The sequence below is a fragment of the Strix uralensis genome, chromosome 3 (assembly GCF_047716275.1).
Source record: "Strix uralensis isolate ZFMK-TIS-50842 chromosome 3, bStrUra1, whole genome shotgun sequence".
In the NCBI taxonomy this organism is placed as follows: Eukaryota; Metazoa; Chordata; class Aves; order Strigiformes; family Strigidae; genus Strix; species Strix uralensis.
In genome coordinates this window covers 17,810,027-17,835,105 of record NC_133974.1, presented here as the reverse complement: position 1 = coordinate 17,835,105, position 25,079 = coordinate 17,810,027, and the positions used below count along the sequence as shown (strand labels likewise).

The 25,079-nt window shown below is 37.0% G+C and overlaps 1 protein-coding gene across 6 annotated transcripts in view; it reads right to left on the bottom strand.

The window, feature by feature from the left end:
- The window catches only part of KIDINS220 (kinase D interacting substrate 220), an 85,263-nt gene that overhangs the window by 36,339 nt on the left and 23,845 nt on the right, over positions 1–25,079 (bottom strand). For all 6 annotated transcript variants that reach the window (XM_074861605.1, XM_074861603.1, XM_074861608.1 and 3 more), the window contains 14 exons: positions 24,062–24,160; positions 21,497–21,595; positions 20,724–20,822; positions 19,598–19,775; positions 18,858–19,022; positions 17,287–17,466; positions 16,749–16,914; positions 15,668–15,819; positions 12,298–12,587; positions 10,963–11,103; positions 10,066–10,309; positions 9,809–9,897; positions 7,659–7,803; positions 5,035–5,197 (listed from right to left, as the gene is read on the bottom strand). In XM_074861605.1, the coding sequence (XP_074717706.1) occupies positions 5,035–5,197; positions 7,659–7,803; positions 9,809–9,897; positions 10,066–10,309; positions 10,963–11,103; positions 12,298–12,587; positions 15,668–15,819; positions 16,749–16,914; positions 17,287–17,466; positions 18,858–19,022; positions 19,598–19,775; positions 20,724–20,822; positions 21,497–21,595; positions 24,062–24,160 (2,210 nt within the window). The remainder of the gene's footprint in view (positions 1–5,034; positions 5,198–7,658; positions 7,804–9,808; positions 9,898–10,065; positions 10,310–10,962; positions 11,104–12,297; positions 12,588–15,667; positions 15,820–16,748; positions 16,915–17,286; positions 17,467–18,857; positions 19,023–19,597; positions 19,776–20,723; positions 20,823–21,496; positions 21,596–24,061; positions 24,161–25,079) is intronic.

Here is a 25,079-nt window from a genome sequence, read left to right as displayed (position 1 = left end):
TTAATTCTCTTATAACTTCATTTAACACAAAGCCCATGTATTTTATTCCACTTCAGGGCTTTAAAAATTTGCTTTTTGCAACTTCTGCAAACCATTTTGCCATTACACAAAACTGACATTAGAAAGACTCTTTGCAGCAACATGGAGAACACAGCACAACAAATGTGGAGGAGTATTAACAGTATGTCACAATTATAAATAAAATTGCAAAAATAATTAAAGTAGACCAGGATGGAGAGGTCGGTAATGACAATAGTGGGCTTGACCACAGAACAACCTAAACGGAAAAGAGGAAGGAGAACACAACAGATTAGAAACCAGAATTAGGAGCTTAACCTGCAAGGAGAGATGAAAATTCTGATGATGAGAGATGACTTAAAAAGGCAACACAAACCCAAAGGAGTAAATACTGGTAACTAATAAGTATACCAACTGAAAGCTAAACCAAGCAAAGACCCAGACCAGCAAAGAGAGAGGCTGGAAGTGAGAGAATAGAAGTGAGATGATAGAGCAAGTCAATTTAAGGATCTAAAAGGAGTAAAGACATTTTTCTCCGGAATCTGAAACGAAAGCCAACAATGTAGACTCAGCATTTTTCTATTTTCAAAGTCTGACACAATTACAAAGCATGGACTTGTTCCTCTCTATGAAAGAATTACAACAGAGTGTCTCTACCTGTTACTAAGAGAGAAGTCTAAATGATTCCAACCCATAAAGATTGTTCACAGAGGTGTGCCTGTGCCACAAACTGAAGTCTAATTTTGGTGGTGTTTTGGTTTTTTTTTTTAAGACCCTGGGAAAACATTGCCAATGTAACATTCAATAGGTTTTCCCATCTCTGCATAGTCTGATACAGTAAGACACACTACTCCTGACAGAACTGGTTTCATAATCATCAATATTGTGCTTCCATATGCATCATACTATCTATAGGAAAGTACTCATAAATTTACTTTCCCCAACAATCCTTCACAGTAAGAATGTATTGGTTAGCTTTTTTTTAAAAAATAACAAATTGAAGCACAGAGATACAGGTATATTTATTTAGTAACCAAGTTGAGATATCCAGGTTTTTTTCAGAGTATTCCACCTACTGAAAGCAGAGCTCCCACTAGGTTCGGATACAGCTCTGAACAGAGAGCTTACAAGCATCAGCCTACAGAGCCATGAGCTGGATACCTCCTCCCAAGGGAGGCAAAATTACTGCCCAAGCGAAACGTATGATAGTCCAGCATCACACAAACTCTGACAAATAGTTCTAGAGCAGCTTTCAGCTGTCTTAGTTCAATCTTCCTACTGCATTCTTTTCAAATACAACAGATAGCACTGAGACATGACAGAGAGTAGCCCTCCCCTTTACTACATAGCCTCTCTATACATTTTGCAAAATAATTTCTGGATGTTACAAGACAGGAATCTTACGGAGGCAAAATAGCATATGATCATATAAATTATATATCATAATGCATGCATAGAGGGGAATTAGCTGCAGATTATTTTGATTCTTTAATTTCTTAATGCTTGACTACTTGTTTCCATTTTACTATACTTTTTATATGTTGTGAAAGTATTGTTTATTCTTTGAAATACTGAAAAACAAAGCATCTAGTGAAAAAGATATCACTAATGTTAAACATGAGTACAGAATATGTTAAAACAACCAGGCGATCAGAAGCTGTGGGAGCCAGGCTGGCCAGGCAGCCATTCTGCGAGTGCCATCTGCCGGCACCGTGCCGCCCCACACAGCGGCACTGCGGCTCGCTCCTGCGCCGAACCCCACTCCCCACAGCATCAGCGAGACCGACAGTCAGAGCTGCTTATAATGTGCTTCCAAACATACAGCACTAAAACAACACAGGTTTTATTACCACTTACCATACCCTCAGCGCACACACAAATTGACTACTGTAACTCTTCAGTTGAAGGTACCTGTAACAGATTGATCCATCGCGTTAACCCTCTGCCCCACACAGGCAGCAGCTAAGACGAAGGCAATGGAGGGTTCTCACTGGTGATTCACAAGCTTTTTTACACGATATTTTAAAAGTTGAAGAGTAACTATAGTATTAAAGCATTCTCCTGATACAGAGAATGCGATCGAACTCCTACACTTAACACAGAACCCACAAGATTCCTTTCATCCAAGGGAGATGTCCAAGCAGATCCCTCTCCCCACACACTTAAGAGTTAAGAAATGCAGCAAAAAAACCAAAGAAGAATTTGCACTGTCACAGTAAAAAACAGATTGACACAAACTATTCAATACTAGGAAAATTATATTCTTGCTCCTGTCCTAAAGTACCAAAATATTTAAAAAAATAATAAAAATCCTTGCAGAATAAAAGGCAGGGAAGACAACAAACTCAGTACAGCAACAGAGGCTATAAAAGTATCAAAATCTGGTATCTATTAATGGGATTCCAAATTGGAAAGCTCCTTTATAGACTAGAAAACTTTAGAAAACAGAAACTGTAGTTTTAGATAAGGAACTAAAGTAAATACTCTACTTTGAACTGATACAGAAACAGATATTCAAGCCAAATAACTTCAAACAGTTGTAGATAAAAAGAATAACAATGACACAGAAGAGATTATTTTGGATAAAACAGAATTTTTAGAGCATTAGATAATCCCAGAGAAGAGTTCACAGAGCTTTTCATATTCAGCATACGGTAAAGATGATCACCCAAATCACAAGACAGATGAGATCTCAGCTTTGTCACTACATCAGTAGAGTTATATATTTAGTTCCTTACAAAGGTTCAGCAGAAGTGGCTGAGAAAGACAACTCTCTGAGCATGTGGCAATTTTACTACTATGAACCCTTTTCTTAATGATTAAGAAGTCAAAAGAAACTCAGTCTTGTAACTTTACCATTTTCATATCAAATAATCCTGTTGGTATTTTTTGCTAAAGACAGAATCCTGAATGTTGTTTCTCATTTCCTTTTCCTTTTTTTCCTGGTATTGCAGGTAGAAGACAAACAGATTTACTTTAAAGATCACCTTTCCTTGTCTAATATATGGTATAGGGTTCCTTACTGTTTCTTCACATTACAGATCCATTTTATACACTATATTTATACATTTATAACTGTCAATTATGAATTGGCACTCTACTCAAGTGGCTGTATTACTCCCAAACACAACCTGCATAGCAAGAGGCAAAACAGCACCGCAGGACTCATGAATCTTCTCCACACCTGAACTAACAAACCCCAACACACTCCAGTTGGCACTGAATTATTAACAGCTCAAGTGTCTGTACTAACAACAAATAATCCAGAACCCAAGTCAGTCATTCACATTCAGTTGTGACTGTCCTTTCCTTCTCCTCATGTTGATTTATTACAGATTTAATGTTGGCTTTATACTGGAATTATTAGTACTCATTTGTGAGAACAATTCAGGTCTCTAATACCTCTGGTTTATCAGAAAACATAAACATTGTTATGTCTTGAAGATAGCTTTGGACTTTGATCACTCCAAAGTGATTTATTACTATTGATGCTAATAATCAAAAGATTGTAATAAGTTTGTTGTATAAATGCTGAAAATATTAAATTATTAAACATGACATACAGCAAATCTAAATAAAGATAAGTTAGAAATATCTACAGCAGGAGTACTGGAAAGCATGACAGGAGAGGGAATCCCTGATGATTCTGAACTATTGTACTTAGCTGATCATATAAATATGTGACACCAGCCATGTGAACTCACAATGGAGAGGTGAGTTCCCATTACTTTATCTACGATTTCACAGGTATCTTACACTCAAGGAGGAAATGTAAAACCCAGAAACTGGATCCATTTTCTAAAGAAAAGTGTTTTCTAATCACGCACTTATTTACCTCTCAAGTTTGATACTTCAGCAACAACCGCCCAACTTGAAGCCACTCCAGTCTACTATTTGCCCTCTTTGTTTATCTTCAGTTCTCAGCCTCATCATGCCCAGTGCACCCTTGTCCCTCTACTTTCTGGGTTCTCTGTGTTCAGATATTAACCCCACTTCGACTTTCCCTTCCTAATATGACCCACTCCTGTAGTCTTTCCCAATCAATCCTAATTCCATTCTCAACACTTCAACCACTTCTAGCCCATCCCAGACCCTCATCCAGTTCATCTTCTCCCACTCCTTGACTCTTAGTGCAGGGCACCTTCCCAAAATTTTCTGTCCGAGTTAATTCTCCTCTCTATTCTCTCCCTGGACCCTGCGAAGTCTCTAGATTTTCTGGCAACTTGTTCAATCAATCCCATTCTTCCCCTTTTACTTCAGCTGTTCTTTTCACCTGATCTCAGTTATTTCTTACACAAGTCAAACCCCTCTTTCCTCTCACTGACTTTCATTCTCAGATTCTGCTTTTTTCCTATAGGCCCAACTCCCAGTGACATTCTTTCTGTTCCATTTCTCCCACTGTCATCAGGTCACTTGTCACAATTCACAAGTCCTTTCTTACAAGCAGTCAGGTTCTGGAGAGGCATGTTCACTGACAACACAGGGCCCATTTGTTCTCAGTTGCAATACCTAGACAGCTCTGTTGGACAGCGGCTTGTACCAGCAATGGAGAAAGTCATGCTTCACTTTTGTATTCCTTAACTGCAGCACAAGGCACTGCCATAGCCTCAAGCACTCTTGCTAAGCACCAAACCTTCAGAGATCTTCACCAATAAAGGCAGTTCTTGCAGAGCTTAGTTTAGATTTCTAACTAAGGAAAAAAACAAACAACTTATAGCTTGGCCAAGGTAAAGATGATAATTATATCAAGAGACAGAAGCACAGCTAGCTATCTGTGAAAGAATTCCAGTATAATTCTCTTGGTTTTTAATACAAAGCACTCATTCGTACATGATGCATTAAATAGCAACAAAAGTAATTTGAAAGTTTCCAGAAGTAAACAGAAGAAAGTAAGATTGTGAGAATTTTAAATCACAACTTGGTAGCTCTTTGAAAGCCATGTTATTCTAATAATCATTAATCATGACCCCTACAGGAATCATTCAAAGTGCATACCATTACCAGAATAACACCTACCTCTCATAGATGGTTTTTAAAGTCAGCTGATCTGGAACACCTTCAGTCTCTTCAAGATGCAGTATGAGCCACGATGTTCTATATGGCCACTGCTCTGTGAGATTGATCCAACTAGCCAGTCTATCCCAATTGAAGGTGATCTGATTAGCTCTCAATAAACGACCTAATATAACAGGGAAGGAGGGAACAAACACAGGGGATTTTCTTCTCTTTTGAAAGATATTTTTTTTCCCCTCAAAGTAACAGCTATGTAAGTTCTTTAACCTGATCTGTGAACTTTTTTACTTAAGAATTAAATGTTATTGCAGAAAGACATAGGTCGTATTTCTAAAAACGACAAAGGTCATTTAGCATAATCTTTTATTGCTAGTATTATTGGTAGAATTGTACTGCAGTCTTCCTAGCAATCAAATTTTACTAGGCTTACTGAAATCAGTAGTTTTAAAGATTCTACTTTCATTAACATAACCCAGAGCTTGTGATAACCTGATTAATGTTGAAATAACTAAAAAACAAGAGCAGAACTCTTTTCCTTCAAAACCCAGTAATATTCACTTTGTTCTCCATTTGCGCAGTGTAGTACTGCTTGCCATTTACTGAGATCCTTTATCATAAAACCAGGAACTCGGATTAAAACAGTTAAAGTGGCATAAAAACAAGTAACCTGTTTTATTCAGGAAAGAGTTCTACAGCACGGGAGCTGCAGAGAATAGGACTAATGTCATCTTCCAAGACCCTCCTCAAACTGTAATGTAGGGAGCTGTAATTAGGATCAATTTGTTAGGGAAGAGCTCAAAGGCACACTGCTTCTTAAAGGCACCACTGATATCTAATGGGTCAATGGAAAAGCTACAATTGCATGCAAGACTAGATATAAAAAAAGAAACAAAAGAAAACAAAAGCAGAAATATCTGTATAGTAAATGCAATGTTTTTTCAACTAGCTATATTTCAAATTTGAAAAGCACTATTTGTCCTTTTCTAAACTCAGCCATAGGTAGAGGAACAACTGTTCACTGTCTCTTCAATCATTATGCTACTCATTATTTTATGAGCCAATAACCTTGCCTGGCAAAAAGTTCTCCTGAATTAACCTTCCTGTTTGCATCCTATCTTGTCTAATGAACCTAACTTAATATGCTAAATATGCATGCTAGAGTATTAAATATTCTTAAGTATTAAAGACAATATATTTGACATATCTGTGAATCCCTTACATTTTCCAGTTAGTCCTAGAAACTGTTAATATTGTTTGTTTCACAGAATCACGGAACAGTTGAGGTTGGGAGGGCCCTCAGGAGGTCATATGGTCCAACCCCCGTGCTCAAGCAGGGCCACCCAGAGCCAGCTGGCTGGGACTGTGTCCAGATGGCTTCTGAATATGCCCAAGGATGGAGACCCCATAAACTCCCTGGACAATCTGCTTCAGTGCTTAGTCACCCTCACAGTAAAAAAATGTGTTTCACTAGCACCTGGTGAATAACGGCAGTTTTCTAAAAGGGTCCACATACTAATCATAAACATTCAGAATACAAAGTCTGGAACAGAGAAAACACGAAAATTGATCCTTTTGTAAAAGCTGGTATTGGCTTTCACATCAACACAAAAATGAGTTAAGGATACTGAAATTAAGCTCAAGTTTTTGCCAGGATATTTTTTTCTGGTTAAAGACCAAGCCAATTCTGAGTAAAAGTCCAAGTTGCCCAGAAGCCTCATACTGCACAATTGCAAATGCTTATGTAAAAGCTTCAGAACCCGGGGAAAAAATAATATTCTCTTTTGTTGTTCCAGCCCCTGGTGATTTGTGGTTCATTGCTTGCTTTGTATTAGCACTTGATGAATTTTACTTTTCAGGTATTTAATTATTTCTGAATCCATATAAGCTTCCCGCATCCATATCATACTGTTGCAGAGTCATGCACTTAACTACATACAGTGTGAAAAGTCACTCAATTTGTTTGTTCTGAACCAGTTAGCTGTAAGGCTATTCAGTGCCTTTTAGTGTCTGTAACAGAAAAGACAGTAAATAATAATTTTCCTTTCACTTACTTCATGAAACATGATTTTATTAGACTTCCGTAAGTCCTTTTCCAGTTGTTTCCAATTTTTAGACCTCAAAAATACCAATGGCCTGATTGCATTTTTTTGAAGGAACACAGGTCATAAAATGCTTTCAGTCCCAGACAACCATTTAGGGAAAAAGGACTCCAAATATCCATAGCAAAAATGTAAAGGATACACACCTAGTTTAGCCTCGCAGTCTACCTTTCAAGATACTAGCACTACAAGCTTTGTTCACATTAGAGTATTATGAAATTGAAACATGTATTTTATTATTCCCACTTCAAAATTAAAAAATATAAAACTTTCTAAAAATGTAGACTACAATCATTTGCCTCCCAACAAAAGTTAATGAAACAACAATCACAATTTTATTTTTTTTAATTCTACATAGAATACTCTATAATCTTTGCTTGTACCCTAGAAGAGTTTGCTTCAAAAGGATTTTCAAAATCAACACATGGACTGATTTGTAAATTTAGTTTATCCACCAAAAAGTCTGAACTTAACTACAAGCAACCAAAACACAACACTGTTTACTGTACACAAAGGTGCCACACTTACCTGTCACTGAAACAATATTTAGCAATCTTCTCATGGTCTGAGGACTGATATCACTGAACCAATCTTCTGTAACCAACAGCTTGGTCAAATCAAAAGACATTTGGCGTGTAATGGTACGTTGCATCTGGCGTCTTCGGTAAGTATCCTGATAATGATACAAGAAAACAAGGAATACTGATCAGTATCAAAACCTTTTATGTATTTGAAATAGTTCAGTTTTACTTGATTATAAAGTTAGAACCTTTGTGAATCATGTGTCTGTGAGCTTGTGTGTTGGGTCTGTGTATGTGGTGGGGTTTTTGGTAGTGGAGGAGGGGGCTACAGAGGTGGCCCCTTGTGAGAAGCTTCTCAAAGCTCCCCTGGCACCAAGTCAGACCCAACTCTGGCCAAGGCTGAGCCAATTAGCAATGGTGGCTGCACCTCTGTGATAACGTATTTAAGAAGGGGAACCTGGGAGGGGGAGTTGGAGTTGTGAAGGAGACACCTATGCAAACAACGAGGTCAGTGAAAGAAGCCAGAGGGGGGAAGGGGCGGTGTAGGTGCATTGGAGTGGAGACCCCTGCAGCCCGTGGTGAGCGGGCAGGCTGTCCCCCCCGCAGCCCATTGAGGTCACCGGTAGAGCAGATGCCCACCTGCAGCCCATGGAGGACCCCACGCCGGAGCAGGTGGCTGCACCTGAAGAAGGCCAGGACTCTGGGGGAAGCCTGTGCTGGGGCAGTTTGTCACTGGGAGGACTGTGACCTGTGGCAGAGACCCAGACTGGAGCAGTTCATGAAGAGCTGCAGCCCTTGGGAGGGACTCATGTTGAGGAAAGTTTGTGGAAGACTGTCTCCCATGAGAGGGACCCCACACTGGAACAGGGCAAGTGTGTGAGGAGTCCTCCCCCTGAGGAGGAAGGAGCAGCAGAGACAATGGGTGATGCACTGACCGCAACCCCCCTCTCCCCTGCCCCCCTGCGCCACTGGCAGGGAGGAGGGAGAGAAATCCAGAACAAAGCTGAGCCCAGGAGGAAGGGAGGGGTGAGGGAAAGGTGTTTTTAACATGTGTTTGTATTTCTCACTGTCCTACTCTGATTGGAAAATTAAGTGGTGGTGCTGTTTAAATTAAATTGATGTTCTTTTTCTTCCCCTACCGAGTCTGTCTTTTGCCTGTGATCATAACTGGTGAGTCATCCCTTCCTGTCCTTGTCTTTTGTCTTATTTTCTTCTCCCCATACCTGAAGGGAAAGGAGTAAGCAAGCGGCTGCGTGGTGCTTAGTTGCCCCCTTGGCTCAAACCACAACAGATTGACATGAAATACCATAAAAATATTTACCAGAATTTAATTCTGATTTAGTTGTGTAACAGTTGAACATTATTTACATATAAGCCAAGAACTGGTAAGTTACACATTCCACTTCCATGCTAATTCTGAGAGGGCAAAATAGAGTGACACAGTGAGACATTTTGTAAAAAAAGCTACTGATTTCAGCATTGCCATCCTCATTTCCTACTGTCTCTACAGAAAGTTAATGCCATCCATTAACTAACTACATTTGATAATTAAAGTGAACATCAGGTTCCTCTGCTACAAAACTTCCCAAATCTCTACCTGTGGCAGCTCAGATACCTCGGAATCCTTAGACTGCATTGATTTTCACTACTTTCTAGATACCTTTTATCCAACCACTTTCTGATTTTACATAAAGACGGGAAAACACAACAGAAAGCAGGAAAGAAAGTGTGGTGGACACGTGGCAGTAAAAGCCTGCTACTGTAATATTCTAAATTCCTTGATTTGCTCAATTACTGCCCCTTGTTGCAACATCCTGTAATCAAGTGATAACGGGCTTATACACAAAAATCCAAAATATACATACATAGATCATAACTACTACTAGTATGCTGTATCATCTCAGCATTCACAGAGAGCTGAATTTAAGTATTTGCGGAAAAGAACACTTTGGTGAGCAAGCAAACTTTCCCCTGTTTGATAGTGTATCAGTCCACTGCTTTAAGAATGTACTTTTCCTACATGGGTCATTTATATTAATTTCAAGAGTGGTTTGATAAGTCTTCCAAGTTGACACAATTAAAAATGTGAAAGAAAAAAGAAAAGAAAAGAAGAAAGGTATTACTAGTATCTCCATTTAGTCTAAAAATCCTTCTCACCCGCCTGTTGAGAGCAGTTTTGCTACCAAGCTTGGTAACGTCTCCAAGACTGTTCTGAGAAACTCTCCTGTCAACCTCTTCATGCAATCCTACAGAAAGGAAAACAAAAGGCAGGCATTTTCTCCATTCATATACATCTGACTGATCTATAAAGTAACATTAATGATCTGCCAATTATTTAAATAGTTTGTTCCAAAAGCCAGATTTTCGGAACACTGTTTTTGTAACTTTCATATCATCCTCCTGCATAACCTTACCTGCATTATCTGTATAGGGAATATCCCCATTAGTTGTCGAAGATACCATCAGTTTTTTGGCGTTACTAAGCCCTCGGCTATTCAGAAAAACAGGCAAATGGACTATATTTCGCATGTAATCATGTCCATTTATGTTTGAATCACGCAGAACACTGTTGAGATTCTGGTTAATAGCCTTTATAATAATGTGTGGGTCACTTGCAAAAATAGCAATAAACGGGCCTTTTGAAAACAAGACTCTCACCTGTAAAAAAGCAGACAGTACACCTTGTCAATAATAGGAAGTAGTAACTGTGGACCTTTTGAATGTCTCACTAAACATTTTATATTCATTCTATTCGAGTTACAAACTTGGGAGGACAAGAGATGTATAGAGATGTCAGTTTCTTCAATACAAGATATCTAATATTAGGAACTTATCCACAATTGGAAATAAGCATACTTGACAAATCAGCAGTAGTAGTTACAGTGGAAGTCATCACCAAGAAGGTATCATGCAGCAACATCCTACCACGCCCCCCCCCCCCAATTATTTAGCATTTAAGTATTTCTCATCTAAAGTGCTTCAAAAGTAAGTAGGAAAACTCTTCAAACATTGTAAGTTTGTTTCAACAGGATATTAATTTTCAATAATTTACATCTGATCAGTTCAAAAATTTTCAGAAGTATTAACATGCACAGTCGTACTGGATTTAATTTTCAACTTTAAAAACCCATCACTCTTAGTATTACAGTTATGCCAATGTACACAAACGTTAAAAGATTACAACACACAGACTCTGTATAGATGCCTTCTTTCTAGAGAAAATATACAATAACTGTATGGATCTGAGCTCATCTATGGAAGAGATCATCCAGACGATCCAGAGATCATCTTTATAAAATGATCCAACTCACAGTATCAAGCATCTGTAAAACTTTGTCCTGTTCACAAGCATCCAATCCATCAATAATTACAACAAGTCTTGTCTGGTTCTGAGTGAAGCTGTCAATGGTTTTTGCCATTTTGGCCATCAGTTCCACTTCACATTTCAAAACCTATAAAAATGAAAAGCAAAGAAGGAAAAGACATCTCTTTCTAATACTTAAAACTCACAAAAATGTATATAATTCCTTTTGTAGATTGCTACTTGCCCCAAAAATACTTCAATAAGTAACAAAAATAAACTCTTATAAATACCCAAAGCTAAAGTCCTAAATTGTCACTTCCAAAATTTTAATTTCTTATTTGCACAAAAATGTACAGCAGAATCGCATATTCCACTTTAATGTAACAAAGTATCCTTCGTCAAATTCCATTACAATGTTATTTAAAAAGAAAGTAATATTTATGCACTGTAAAGCAGTATTTCAAGAGTAAACAAAAGAGTTTTTGTCATTTCAGCTAATACTCAAAAATTTCTTTGCATAAAATGTACACTAAAATTTTCTATCTGCCTTCCAGCCAAGCAAATCATGCTATTGCTCTAATGCTCAGTCATTCCTATTCAGGACATGCAATCTGAAGATTTTTTTTAAGTTATTCAACGTTAAGTTACACATTTTACAACTTAATATAGAAACAAAGGTGGAATTCACCTGCCCTAATTTCAGCAGCTAACAGGTAGACATTAAAATCTGATCTATTCACTAGATTCATCTTGAATGTGCACATTTAAGATGACCTAAGTCATAACTCTCCAGAAATACCTACTTCTCTCCTTTGATTGCAAAGGGTGAACCTAACTCCTAATGGCTGAAGTCATGCCAGATAAATACCGCTCAAAAAACAATTGTCAAGAAATACAGTAGCAAGACAGAGTTAAGGTCTTCTGTGCTACAAAAATATTTGCGCAGCATACTGTTATACAATGTATTAGCTGTAATCTATGAAGGTAGCCATCATGATGCTGAAGTTTATTTTCAAATAGGAGCGTACAGAATATTTGGTAAGAGCTTGATGGGTACATTTTTTATCAGTTTAGATACAACCCAGCAAAACAAGAGTATTTTCTATCATTTTTCATGAAATATGTGGACTGTTTTGGAATGTTCTCTCAGTGCTGTCATTCCTTTCTTAGTAAAGAGGTCTTGCAGACAGGCAAAGTTACACTTAGTTTTTCAACTTCAGAATATTTTAAAATTTAATTCATTCTTGCCCTGATTAAATAAATGGTGCCCCATCTTAAGAAGGCTACAGGTTTGGGGTTTTGTTTCACTTTTTTTTAATGGCCAATTCATATAAATGCTTACCTTCATGAACCCCTCACTTTTCAACTTGTGAAGCTTGGAGGCAGCACTGTGAAGACGTTTTCTTTGAGAATTCAAAACTGAATCCATCACTTGCCACCACGTGCGACAATTCAAGAAAAAGGCCAAGCCAACAACACAGGTAACTGATATGAGAATAACATTCACTGTCATGTTGGCTGGTTCTACATTAAAAATCGCCAACAGCGCAATTGCAGAAACAACGCAAGACAGTATGAAAAGGAAAATCACGAAGGATGGGAGACAGCAAGTTTTCTTCCATTTCTTTTTACCTAGGAAACAAGTATTTGCTGTTAAAATGAATGTAAAATGTAATTACAGGTGAGTGCAAAATCTGTTAACTTGCTACTTCTCCTAAAACACTAACTTGTACAAATGGTTACTGCAATGTTACCATCCAGTCACAAACGTGAAAAAAATCACCAAGATTTGCCAAAATTCTTGGAAATTATGAAGTGGAGATACTCCTTTAACATGCAGTTTATTTCCATTGTTTTAAGAAATCCACACTGGATGGAAATTATTAAATAGATTTCATATCAGTGGTATCATCCCTTTTGTGGCGTGTCTCAGTAAAGTATATTTATGCAAGTAAATCCTAGGAAAACAGTATGGTAACTACTCGGTTTTAAACAGAAACATGACACATAATCTAACAGTAATGATGCCACTGGAGAACTAAATCAAAACTGCAAGCTACAACCTAAGACTATTCTTTCTTGCATGCTAAAACACACACTAACAAGGGAAGACTGCAGCACGTAAGGTTTGGACAGATCACAAGAGCCTGAGAGAGAATATAGACCTGTGACTTCAAATGGATTGATAAGGAAGAGACAAAGAATACTGCAGTTGGAGGTTAGCACAGCTAAAGGACTGATCAAAGAAATAGCTTTTTTCCAAAGTAGCAGCCTCTGCCTTTAGGATCTGTACATATCTAGTGGTGTACAAGTCTAGAAGATCCACATCTTCCATAGACATTTGTTGATAACAAAGAACAGAACACAGCAATAATCTGATGCAAAATGATGACAGCTAAAAATCAGTATTTGAACCACAACGGAAAAATCAAATTTTAAATATGCAACATCAAAAGAATACCCAAGGTTTATACATGGCCCATGTATGATATTTGCCAGTCAGAGAGGGACCTGGGGGTGTTGATTGACAGCCAGCTGAACATGAGCCAGCAGTGTGCCCAGGTGGCCAAGAAGGCCAATGGCATCCTGGCTTGCATCGGAAATAGCGTGGCCCAGCAGGGACAGGGAAATGATCTTAACCCTGTACTCGGCACTGGTGAGGCCGCACCTTGATTACCGTGTTCAGTTTTGGGCCCCTCACTACAAAAAGGACATTGAATTACTCGAGCGTGTCCAAAGAAGGGCAACGAAGCTGGTGAAGGGTCTGGAGCACATGTCGTACGAGGAGCGGCTGAGGGAACTGGGGTTGTTTAGTCTGGAGAAGAGGAGGCTGAGGGGAGACCTCATCGCCCTCTACAACTACCTGAAAGGAGGTTGCAGAGAGCTGGGGATGAGTCTCTTTAACGAAGTAACAAGCGACAGGACAAGAGGGAATGGCCTCAAGTTGTGCCAGGGAAGGTTTAGATTGGATATTAGGAAGTATTTCTTTACAGAACGGGTTGTTAGGCGTTGGAATGGGCTGCCCAGGGAGGTGGTGGAGTCCCCATCCCTGGAGGTGTTTAAGAGTAGAGTTGACATAGCACTGAGGGATATGGTGTAGTTGGAATCTGTCAGTGTTAGGTTAACGGTTGGACTAGATGATCTTCAAGGTCCTTTCCAACCTAGATGATTCTGTGATTCTGTGATATTCTAGAGCCAGGTATGAGCTGAAAAGGTCTTTCACGTAACTGACATACGTGACAGATAGGATTGTGATGCAGAACAAGCAACAGAAATGCATAATGACAGGAGTGAGGGGCAAGAAGAGAAGAATGACAGCTCAGTTATAATTACATTCAGTTTTAGACATTCTGAAGTAGGGATGTAAACCTCCTCTTGCTAGGAAGAAACAGAACTGGATTAAAGAGAGGCTTTGGAATCATCAACAATGAAATCACAATTAAACAGGCTTGTCTGTGAGTTTAAAGATGTAACAAAAATTAAAGATACAGGAAACTAAGAAGAAACCTATATGGAATTTCTATGAACATCGAGAGACAAAAAACCTATGACCCTTGACCTACAAACATCTGGAGACAAGGAGAAGATGTGCAAGATCATCAAATAGATAATTTTTTTTTAAAATATCCATTAGATAGGTAGGAAGAGCACATAAAGGCAAAGCCAAGGAATACAAGAGAAATGCAAGATTACAAATGAAAGGGAAAAGATGATTACTGCAAATAATCCCAAGAAGCCAGCACTACACTGTCATTCTCAAATCAGTGTTGGGAGAAATTACAACATCATGAAAGCTGTTTCACTGAGGTCAAGGAGAACTGCAGAATGTCTAATATGGAAATAAGGTGAAAAACACCACATACCACTTTCATAAAGAACATTCAGTGAATTTGAGAAAGAACAATGAAGAGTGAGTTGTGTTCAGCACATAGCATGGTTTTTTCCACCCTCTGCAAGACAGGAGAGTCTGAACATTTCACTTTGTGAGAGGAGACAGCATCTAACAGATTCCTCAATTTGTGGTCAAGGTCAAAACGAAATGAGAAGTAACTGACTGAAATTCAGAAGAACTCAAAGCAGAAGTCCTCTATGAACTGAAAGTTACCCTCAAGAACTGCATTTCTTCACAATATCATACTCTGTTCTGCGTATTTTTTTCAGAAATCTACAGATGGGACAGAAGAAAAAAGTTTGTTCCATTTGGATCAAGCAGGAATATTTCATCACCTCTTACCAGCACTGATCACAGCAATTTATGGCTTCGGACCAACATGTTCTATACATTTATTATTTCAAAGAATAAGTAATGGTCACTCATGAAAGCTCTGAATAAAAATCTAATAAACTAAACAGAAGCTTCTCTTAGCAATACTCAAAAGTATACTTTACCTGACTGAGACACAATAACTTAATTGCTATGGAAAAATACCATGCTGCATCTAAAAGTATTTAATATAAATATACATTTCTATTGACACTTCTGAAAACTATACTTCACAGAAGATATTCCTTTATGATATTAATAAAATCAAGATAAGAAAAGAAAACAGGGTATTTTTCTCTCTGAAACAATATCAAGAGTTTTCCCTTCTGTATGAATTTCTGCATGGCTGTAATAGTTTCTAAAAAGAGCCTATGATGTGAAAAACAGAACCCCTGATAACAGTGCATTGAAATAGAATAATCGGAAATGTCATTCAGGTAATAAAAACCTTGTGTATCTTCTGTCTTGAAAACTCGAAATAGCCTTGTTGCTAAGAAACCAAATTCCCTTTCACATGCATCAGAGAGGGTAGCAATCATCTCAGCCAATGAAGTTTCTCCACCTACACTGGACAGTCTATTGTAGTCCGTAAACAAAAATCTGAAAGAGAAAAAAACCATATATTTTATGTACTTTAGAAAGCTTTAAATATTTTTTGGCAACCAAAACAAAAATCCTCCTGCATCTCTGCAGCTGAAAGTTTTTTCAACTGGTATAAAATGGAAAATACTTAAATACTTAATCTTTTTTAAACTCTACATGGAATTTAAGTATTTATTTCTTCTCCTGTTATCAACCTATTCTTTGCCCCACTTCCTATTTTAAAACTCGATTTCTGAAAAAGGTAAAAATGATCACATCACTAACGGCACCTCAGACGGCAGTAAAAACATAAAAATATCTTTATGATGCCAAAACGTAATATTGACAAGTATTTTTAAAATTGCATTCTGAGCTATTTTCAAATATTTATGGAGGATTAAAAAAAATACAGAAGAACAAGATCACATAAAAGCACTATGAGACTAAAATACAAGTCTCTAAACAACAGGAGTAAACAAAACTATAAAATACATGTCATAAATTTTCTTGCTTTCAGGTAAGCTAGAAGCTTTGAGCAGTCTGGATGCCCTACTTAAAGTGGGGGCGGGAAGACAAGACAACGGAAAAGACGACATTTACAAAAGTAGTGAAAAAAACACTAAACATTATACACAGTAAGCTATACCAGAAAAGTAAATTCTTATTTTGTCTGTTACAAATTTTTGTTAGTATGATAGTCAAAACCCCTAATACTAAAAAGCAGTACCTTTCATCAACTTTGGCACAGAATTTTTCTTGAAAACACTCCTATTTTCTTCACACTGAAAAATTTAACTACAATAACCTTCTGGGGCTACTGTTTTTCAAACAGGAATCTCAACAGCTTTTCACAGGGAGATAAACATGCACATTAATATGCACAGTTTGAAAAGTATCAGAGTGAACCTGAATTATTCATTCAAGAATAAATAAATTACATAACTAACCTGACAGGTAAAGCTTTAGTGGTTTGCTCTGGTAATTCTGGTGGATTCACAAACATGAGTTTGAGAAGCAACTCTAAGTATCCAATATGTCTTGCCAACCTTGCACTTAATACCCAGGCCCAGTTCCAGCTCTCACCTTCTCTTCGGCCACCAAAGTAAATTACAGCTAAAAAATTAAAAACAAAAATAGATGTTATGGCTATATTTCAGTCAATGCTCACAACTGAAAGAACCATGAAATTTGAACAGATAAGGCCTGGAGTTCCATAAAAGGAGTGGAATGAGAATTTTTAACAGTTATGGCTAAAAATCAGCATGGTAAGAGTAACATAATGAAGGTAATATACAAAATTATTCTTTGTTTTCAAGAATGCCGTCACAAATTACATGCAAACCACAAGGAAAGGGTCCAAAGGGATCCTATTTTCTACAAGAACATTTAGTATTTTTAATGAATCACAAAGCACGTCTACAAAACAACACTGAATTCCAAAAATAGATAAAAACCTTCACAAACTTCATATAAAATAAGACTTACTAAAGAAAATGTAGAGTACTGCTAATAAGCTGAGTGACACCGCTATTCCAAGCTTTGCATCCACTGTGAAAGCAAGTAATAAACCCAAACCTCCGCATAGCATAAGTGTGAGGAATACAATAAGCCAGGAGAACTGAAACAGAGGCTCAATCTGCTGTCCTGCAAAAGTCTTCATTTCATCTAAAAAAAAAAAAAAAAAAAAGACCAGTTAACATGTTAAATCATCCTAGAACAGAAATCAAAAAAGGTATTATAATGAACTTCATCTTTGAAAAGAAACTTTTTCACTAGACTGTATAACTTTTCCCTATTATTGATACAAAAAAAGACAATGACGCTTGAATTCTTCTTCAAACATTAAGGCAAACCCCTAAGTTTTCACCCATGCAATGAATGAAACCATTTAAATACATAACACTTGCACTGTTTGCTGCAGATTTTCTACTTTTAAAGGCATATTAAAAGCCATGACATTCCCTATCCTCCTTCAAAAGTTTAAAACACTTTTTGACACCAAGAAAAATAAATCTGTCGTATGTCAAAAAAATCCCAGCACCCAAAACCTCCATCATTGAAATCTGGACCATGTTCCTCAAATAGTCAGACACACCAGTACAATGTAAAGTCGTCAGTATTTATTTCTGTTTGTTGCTTCTTATTTACTAAAACAGGACATCCCAAAGAAGCTTATTTAGGATCTATTGAATAAGAAACATTAAATACACAATCCAGAACAAAAGAATGAAGAACAGGAGGAAAATACTGAAAAAGCATTTTAAAAACATGAGTTCATCAACAATAAATATCACAGTTAAAAATGCACACCACTTTTTGTTTATGACATGAGGTGTGACGTGAGCAAAATGAATGCAGAGATCCCATTTTGACTAATACAGCTTTTAAAAACATAGAAATCACAGAAAGTAAGAAACACCAAGATTAGTAAGTGTATTTTGAATTACACTGAAACATCCTAGAAAAACATCCTTTGTTAGAAAGTTGTAATTGTAAATAAGATGCTATTTCCACTGTGGAAAATATTGACTCTTCATATACTTCATTTGGTTTCCTATGTCATTTCAGAAAGTTAAAAAGCTCAAAGTAAATAAGGGGAAAGGGGAAGAAAACTAGGCGCAGAGAGAATGCAGTACAGAGAAAAAATATTAATAGCCTCGAATTTGTTTTTAAACTTAAAAAAAAAAATTAAGATGACACATGGGAGGTGCAATTATACTGCAGCAAAAGAGGGCTGAACCTGGTCTGACACAAGACCACCCCCAGCAAGGTGTAGTTCAGCAGTCCTGTTTGCAGCAGGACCTAAAAGGTAGATTCACTGCTGCAGTAAACCCACAGGACAACAGACAGCACACTTAAAGATTGTCTTGACATTGTATACATGAACAAAACAACCTACAGATAGCTGACCATGATAAAGTTTAAATCCTTTCATTACAGAAACAGAGATAGGATACACTACATGGACCAACAGATGTTGCAGAAAGTAGTAATTCCCACATGATGCTTTTCATTGGTGGATTTGAACCTACAGAAAAAGCTAAATCAAATTTTACCTTCCAGTTTCTTGAGCAGGAAAGATTTTCCACTTCCCCACTGTGCATATAAGCCTACACAGATAGGTGGCTGCATGGTTGGTTCACTCAGAATATCAGCCAAAGCACTGCTGTATAGGTCATAACCCAGCATGTCACCATCAGACTCCGTGGGAGACAAATGTCCTGTAATATGAATACCATGTTACGGGACTTTGCTTTAAGAAATCTTTTCAATATGACAATTTGCATACATAAAATCAGATAGGTTCACCTATATTTGTATACATATTCCTCCCATATAATAGTTGTTATTACTGGCACATTCTTGTTCAAAGGTAAATCATCCACAGAAATGTTAGGTAATTATCAAAACTATTAGAGCTTACCACAAAAGACTCAAAATCCAAAATCAGAGCAAGTCAGAGAAAATAAGTCCTACATAAGCAAGATCTAAGTAAAAACAAATGGTCAACAAAAGTTGCATAGTATCCAATGTCAAAGTGTAAAGGTAAAAGGTATGTTTAACCTTTACCAGTATTTTAGAATGATGAATTTTTTAAAGTTTTTCCATTAGTCGCAACATTAAAACAACTGAACAGTTACCACTTTTTCACTGCAGAATTGAATAAAATGGATTCTCAATATACAACTGATGATAAAACATAGAAGATTGTTCAATTAAACATTCATCTCAAAAAAAGCTCAGTTTTCATCAGTCTATGTTTAGATTTGAGGAAAATATAATTACTTATACTTACTTGCTCCAAATATCTGTGTTAAAATACTCTTCTGGTGGCTGCAGTCAATATTGTAAGGCGTTTCTCCTGTTTTGTTTGGTCTATAAAGCAATCTACCATCTTTTGGATTTCTTAAGAGTAACTCAGCAAGTTTACGGCTTCTTCCACGGATGGCAATATGAAGAGGAGTATCTCCTTTCTGCAATTAAGTGAAAAAACTAGTAATATCTAACATGAATTCTGAAGATTATTAACAGACCATATGTTCCACATTGTTTCAGATGCACTATTTACTTGAAATACACCTTAAGGTATTCTCAACAGCATTAACACCTTACAGCAAGTGTTTTTTCCCCAAGAAAATCATTACAAAAGTTTCACAAAAGACATGTGAAAAGGCAGGTCTTACAATGCTAAATCTGAGGCACTATCTTCTTTCTTAAACATTTAGATTAAGGTTCATGAAAACTGTAGTCGCTATTTAGAAACAAGTGTCTACTAGCAAATTCAGGGACTTGTTTGGAACAAGAGATACTCCTTGCTAGAATTATTTCAATATCTGCTCCTACTTCTCTAGCTTTCCGGTAAGTTTCCTTATTATGTCAATTTAGCATTATTACTTATTTGCACTACATATGATACTAAAAGGTTAAAAAAAGTATCAAATAAATATTCCTGTATTTAAAGGGCTTACTATCAAAATAGCTAATGCATACAAGAACAGCAACAAACCATTGTGCTTGTCCTTGGCACTACTTACATTTAATGGCTATTAATCAAAAACAAACATCAATGACAAATAACAACCATTCTCTATACTCTTTTTAAAGTGTATTAAGAATCAGTATTCTTATCTGTGAAATTCTTATTTCTGACCTGGAAATTTTTATTTTCGTATTACTGAAAGCACTCTAATACAAACAAAAAAATGAAATATTAATGGTGGGAATAAGATTACATTTAAATATTCTGATCTACTTAATTATTAAGCATATGGAAAATTAAGCACTGAAGTATTCTGGTCTATTTAATTATTTAGCATATGGAAAGCTCTCTCCCTGTTTTAGCCTTGACAGGGCTCTACAAAATTCTGCTGCAAAACTAAAATGATTAAATATACTAAAGAAAACAAACAAATACTCTTTACCTTGTCTACAGCAGAGACCTTAGCTCCTTTGTCCAGAAGAAGCTCTACTATTTCAATATTTCTCATCTTGGTTGCCTTGATAAGTGGTGTTTCTCCATCCTAACAGGGAAAAGTAGGCATAATAAAAAAATCTTCCCAGTATACTCAAAACCAAGCAAAAACTAGTGATAGTGTAACAAATTAAATCCCAAACTTACAAGAGAATTTTAATTTCTGTGCAAGTAACAATACTTCAGTGCATAGGTTCTCTAACAAGCATCACTGACCCTTTATTCTAGATTGATTAGTATCACAGAACAAAATACAAGTGCAAAATACATTTCTGTTAACAGTGTGAGAGAAAGAAAAGGCTCAGATATAAACCAAGGTATTTGAAAAGAGACTCAGGAAGGAGGTAATTCACTGCTTTTTAAGCTCAGCAGTATGAGAAGACTCTTCCCTCACTTCCCAGCACATGCTCTCTACTCCTTATGGCTGCTCGAGTCAATGTTGCACATTCCCTACTAAATTTCAGTAGCAGGTGATGCTTATCAACAAAGGGGACATTATAATTTCTGAAAATAAATTCTGTATTTCAGAAAAAAAAAAAGTTTGAGGGGTCTTTTAGTGGGTTTTCTGGTGGGGTTTGTTGTTTTGCTGTGTTTGTTGTTGGATTTTGGGGTGGGGGGTTTTGTTTCTACGGAAAAACTGAATTTGGTATTCTGATCTTAATGTCACATACAGATGTTAAATAAAGCAAATTATGTCCTCAACTAAAATTCTAATACAGTTACCTTTGTACACGTTTCTGTATCAGGGTTGCACTGCAAGATATCCCTCACCATTGTAGCATTTCCTTTCTCAACTGCCCAGTATAAAGCAGTTTTATTATCCTGGAAAAAAAAGTATTAAATGTTAACAGTACTTTCATTCAGTTGGATTAATTTGAAAAACTGTACATAAAATACAACTGCAATATTGAAAAGAACACATAACACAGCAAATTTTAGCACCATTCAGGGCAAAAGGAAGTGCTACCAAATTTAATCTGCACAACAATAGAACTTGAGAGGGGTGGAAATCTGGCCATATAATACAAATCTATTTTAAAAACCTGTGCAAAATACATTAATAGCTGTAACAATACAAGCAGATTCAACCTGTCTTGGAACAGTTTCCAAAACTATATAAGGGTATTCAGTTATAACTCAAATATATATTTTTTTTCTAATGAAATAAAACAACTGTTGCCTTTTTAACCCCTATTATGCAATAGTCATGTTTCTCTGACGCTTTAAAAAAAAATTTAAAAATTCTCTCCTATTAGAACATGGAGGTACTAAACACTTCCAGGCCTTTAAAAAGACTTCCATTTTCTTCTCAACTTTACAGCGTAGCCTAATAAAAATGTACTAGGGACCTGGTTGGCTGCTTTAAAAACAGGCCATGCAAGCTGGAAAGCTGTAAAAGTAGATGGACATGGAAGTCAACACTAAATACTAGAATGCAGACCAGCCATACGTTCTGTCACTGAACCAGGGGGAATGGTTGATAGCTGCAGATATGCTTGTGTCACCTTTCATTTTTTCCACAATGTGTGCTAACCCAGGAAGTCTCCATGCCTGCAATCTTTTTGTAACCTTCTGACTGTACCACAACTCTTTCTGTTTGATGCGCACTTGTGTAGAGACATTTAAGAAAAGCCTCTGAACACACATTTGCTTCTAAGCAGGAATGTCAAAAGTACTCCTTGCAACCTTCTCCCTTGCTTGCTTCTTTCATTTGTAGCTCTTTCTCTCCCACTCGTGGGCTTCACAGCAAACTCAGTTTAAAGCCTTTCTCGACAGTTTAACAATCCTGGTCACTAAGATTTCTTTCCTCTCTGGTCACCTGGGCTTCATGTCCTCTGTCCTTCAGTCAGGTGGCTTCCAATAAGACACCAGCCTGAGGAAGCTGACTCCTCGCTAGCAACATCAGCTGCACAGGCAGGCACTGGTCTGCTGGATGATCCCAGCTGGGCCCTTCCCCCTTACCAGAAGGGCTGAGGAAAACACCACTTGGAGCCCTTTAGTCACGTTTCATCTGCTCAAGGTCTCCCCTGACTAGTGTCCTTACGAATGAATGAGCAGCAAGGAACGCAGTTACTGGAAGGCTGGACAAGGCTCTGCAATCTTTCTGGAACATCACAGATCTGGGCAGACAGCAAATCTCTGTAGAACACGTCGGTCTGGCAGACAGGTACTGCAGTGCTGAGCAGCAGGGGAATTGCTAAACACTAGTGTTCATCATCGATTTTGATACCACTGGTCCTAACCTGAAGATCTGAATCACACAGCCAGAATCTTCCTCTGATGGTCTCACTCCTGCTGTGTCAACAAGGCCACAAATTATTCTCTAGATTAACCACTGCAAATGGCTAAACAGACACCTTCACACTGCCAGAAGTCACAAGCTTCCCCACTCCCAAGGAGGTTAGGTCCTCTTGCTGTTTATGTATTGCCTTGGTCATATCAAGACATTGAAAAGTTCCAGATTTTTAGACTCATGTCAGCAAGAAGCTGGCACATTAGAGGAAGAGATCCAACCACTACTTTTTTTCCAAACTAAAAGTTTCTTGGCTTCTCAAAGAGGCTCTGTATCAATAGCAGGCACTGAATCTTTGCAGCTCTCAGTGACTAGTTCTGTGTTCAAACTTGGCAGAACATATGTGCCTGTGAGCAGAGCGATTTGAACAGCTCCAAGCAAAAGAAAGTAAATTGAATGTAACAAAAACAAGTACCATGTTGAGCAAGAGTGCTTTCAGTAGAAGAATAAAAACAATACCTTAATCAAAGGAAAAAAAAAAAGGGGTAGGTAGAAAACATGGAAGTCCCCAACAACACTGCTTAATGTGAGAAAGGAAGTTAGTGAAGCAGACAAGAACCAACCAAAAGCATAGTGACAGAACTGCACTGACAACAGATGATCTAAGGTGTATCGTATTTTAATACATTGATATTAAATTTAAAATATTAAATATTAAAATACAAATATTAAGGGTTTTTTAAAGTATTTCATTAATCTGTTCAGTAGTGCAGATGAAATAAGTTCAATTTATGTATTTAGCTTTTCAATCGTTATACAAATTTAACTGAAACAATGTCACTTAACAAGTCATTACAATTACGTATGTCTTGTATCTTAAAAACTTCACAGCAATATGATGTATTTTTAATGTTTGATGGGAATCTTGAGTTTCCTACAGAGTAAACTGAGAAAGTTTTTAAAGCCTTGTTTTTAGAAACACAGTGTAATTCTTTGGTATTCAAATTCACATCCTATTTAAGAATTACTCTTAACATTTAGACTGTTGTACTTACCTGACCTCTGATATCTATATCAGCATATTTATGGAGCAGGGCCCTCACAATTTCAACATGACCTCCTCTAACAGCCCCAATCAGCACTGTATCTCCACTCTAAAAAAATTATGAAAGAATACTGAAGATGAATTAATACTATTTAGCAAAAAGAAATGCAACACAGAATAAATTGTAGCCTCAAAATATACATTATGCTTATTTACATCAAGAAATCTGCACTCATTTTAAAGATACAAAAAATAGCTCTATCTCTGCAAAAAACAGGTATATAGAAGAAAAAAACTGCAGGCTCCATTTTTTATATTTTTTGCAAAGATATGAAATATTATATATTTATGACAAAACAAACACCCCAAAAATAGGTCCAGCTTAAACCACTATCCTAAAAAATAACAGCACAAATTAGTAATGAATATGAAAAAATCCAGCTGTTCTCTATGTTCGTAGGAAGACCAATCACTCACAGTAATAACCTCTTTACAATCAGACAAGTAATTACTCACAGTAATAACCTCTTTACAATCAGACAAGAATGTTGGCTGTCTCCTTTAGATGTTACACAGCTGACAAAAGCTCTTCAAGAATTTTAACCCATTTTTTTGTGCAGATTTGACTGCTATTCTGTTTACATACACTATGCTGTTATAAAGAAAAGAAGCAAAAGACTGATTTTATAGCAAATTGATCAAAAGAAAAAATATTTTGCTGGGTAAATGGACTTGTATACATTTAAAACGAAGTTACAATTCTGAGGGATTTATTTGATTATTTATATAAGTGCCTTGGATTGTCTGCAGTGTCCTCTTGATAGTCAGGTTTTGGTGTCAGAGACAGGCCAAGCACCGCACCCCTGAGGCTATAGGTGGTTAGGTACCTAAACTTAGGTGCCTCTGTCAAGATTGGTGTTTTAGTTCAGAACAGTAATAGAGTTTTGAGGCTGAATTCCCAATCCTTAAATTGAATTGCTTGGGGTTGCAGAGAAGAGAGGAAAACCTCCTATTATTTGCCTCATAAT